The sequence below is a fragment of the Cynara cardunculus genome, assembly GCF_001531365.2.
Source record: "Cynara cardunculus var. scolymus isolate 2C chromosome LG 2, CcrdV1, whole genome shotgun sequence".
Lineage (NCBI taxonomy): Eukaryota > Viridiplantae > Streptophyta > Magnoliopsida > Asterales > Asteraceae > Cynara > Cynara cardunculus.
In genome coordinates this window covers 52,698,454-52,700,510 of record NC_037529.1, presented here as the reverse complement: position 1 = coordinate 52,700,510, position 2,057 = coordinate 52,698,454, and the positions used below count along the sequence as shown (strand labels likewise).

At 30.9% G+C, this 2,057-nt stretch overlaps 1 protein-coding gene across 1 annotated transcript in view; it reads left to right on the top strand.

Annotated features, from left to right (window-relative positions):
• The first annotated feature begins 1,660 nt into the window (after window positions 1-1,660).
• LOC112507768 (2,3-bisphosphoglycerate-independent phosphoglycerate mutase-like) overlaps window positions 1,661-2,057 on the top strand; it is an 11,885-nt gene continuing 11,488 nt past the window's right edge. Inside the window, exon 1 of the mRNA XM_025112469.1 lies at window positions 1,661-1,816. Coding sequence (XP_024968237.1) covers window positions 1,664-1,816 — 153 coding nt within the window. The 5' untranslated portion in view covers window positions 1,661-1,663. The remainder of the gene's footprint in view (window positions 1,817-2,057) is intronic.

Sequence of the window (2,057 nt, the reverse complement as noted above, 5' to 3'; positions counted from 1 at the left end):
CCGACGGACGATCAGCAACGAATCAACGACGGATGACGGCTTTAATGATGGATCAACGAGAGATTTTTCTCTCCCTGATTTTTTTTATTTTTGTAGTATATAATAACACATTTTAAAATTCAATAATCAGGGTTGATAAAATAAAATATGTATTTATTTATTGTAGTATATAATAACAATTTTATTTCCTTAACCAAGGTTAATAAGATATGAATTTATTTACTATTGACCCCCAAACATTAACCGATACAATAAAGAGTGCAAACAATTCAAAAGAATTTCTAACCCTAAATGTTATTTTGGGTGTTCAATCGGCACCAAAATGGTGATTTTTTTTTAAAGATCACCGATTCAAATCATTTTAAAATTATTGTATAATTTGTGTGATTGTTAATTCTAATTATAAACAAATAAAATTAATCTAGATGAAACTTGCTTCAAATATTCATAAATACAAAAACAATTTTTAGCACCGCATATATATTTTTTAATCAGCCACAACACCAAAAAATATATATATTTGATCTAAATGATAAGGACCAAAAATCTTATCCGGTAAAAGCGAGACAAAGACCATGAATCTTACCCGGTAAGTGAGAACGACGACTCTTACCACGATAAGCGTTTAGCGGGTAAATTGTTGCATAAGATGTCGTTTTGGTGGACTAAAATCTTATCGGTACGTAAATAATAGTGTTAAATTTTACCCGTAAGCACTTATCGGATAAGTGTTTGGTAAACGGCCCTTAGCTGAATACAAGACAGATCATGAGTTCAATCCCTGGCTCCCCGCTAACATCGATCGTTAAAAGATGCAAAAAATAGCCTTACATTGATATTCTTGGAGGCAGTTCCGCATGGAGCCAAAAATGCCGTTAAACAATAATAATTATAATATCTAATTATTTATCATAATAGAATAAATGTATTATATTAATCATTAATAATAATTTGTGTTTCAAGAACATGCAAATATGAAAGAGCACAACTAAAACCAAATTATAAAATATGAAAATTAGTGACAAAACATAATTTATACGAGATTAAAATACAGAAATAAAAAAAAAGAATTGTGAAAGAAGGGGCCACTTACGATGGAGATTGTTGCGGCTTCATTTCCTACTTTTCCTCACGACTCGGAGACACATTCTTCGATCTCCATTTCCCTTTCACCCCCTCTTACTTCCACTGTTTTCCAAATCCAACCCTCTAACTTTACTTTATTAAATTACATCCCTTCATTTTCGTCGCACCAAAACATGCGACTAAATTTTCATGGATGACACTTTTAATATCCATATTACTTCAAATTAATTAATATTATTCATCTTTAGCCATTATTATTTACAATTTACATTTTTTTATCAACAATTCATTATATTATATTATAGTTCATCCTTAATTTATACAATTTTACCAAAAAATTTGATATATAATTGTTTGTATATATTGCTGAAAAATTAAAAAGGTAATAATTTATTTAAATACATACAACAAGTAAATTCTAACAAGTTTAGGGGCTATCTTTTGAACTAGTCGTTGGCATTGTTAGGGGACTTTCCGAGCCTGGAAATTAAAGCTGTTGAGAAACTATATATAAACAGTTGTATGATGATCTGAACGGAAATGCCTTAGAAACTAAGCAGAGATCTTAATAGGGAATATGGGAACGTCATGGAAGTTGGCGGATCATCCAAAGCTACCCAAGGGAAAGATGGTGGCGGTGGTAGTTTTGGATGGTTGGGGTGAAACTTCTCCGGACAAATACAACTGCATCCATGTCGCTGAAACACCAGCCATGGATTCTCTCAAAAAGGTATATATTTATACTAATACTAGTATACCTTCTAGCTGTTTCTAGAATCCTTATCTATACTATATTATAATGCATTTGGCTAAAACTCTTAAAAACTCTTAAACTCTTAAAACTCTTAAACCCGTTCATCCCCATCCGATTTCATCCCATAACTAAATCCGTGTAACTAACTGCAGATAAACACAATCAAATACAGGATAAACATCTTATTTTAAATATAAAAAATCTAAAATATAATTAG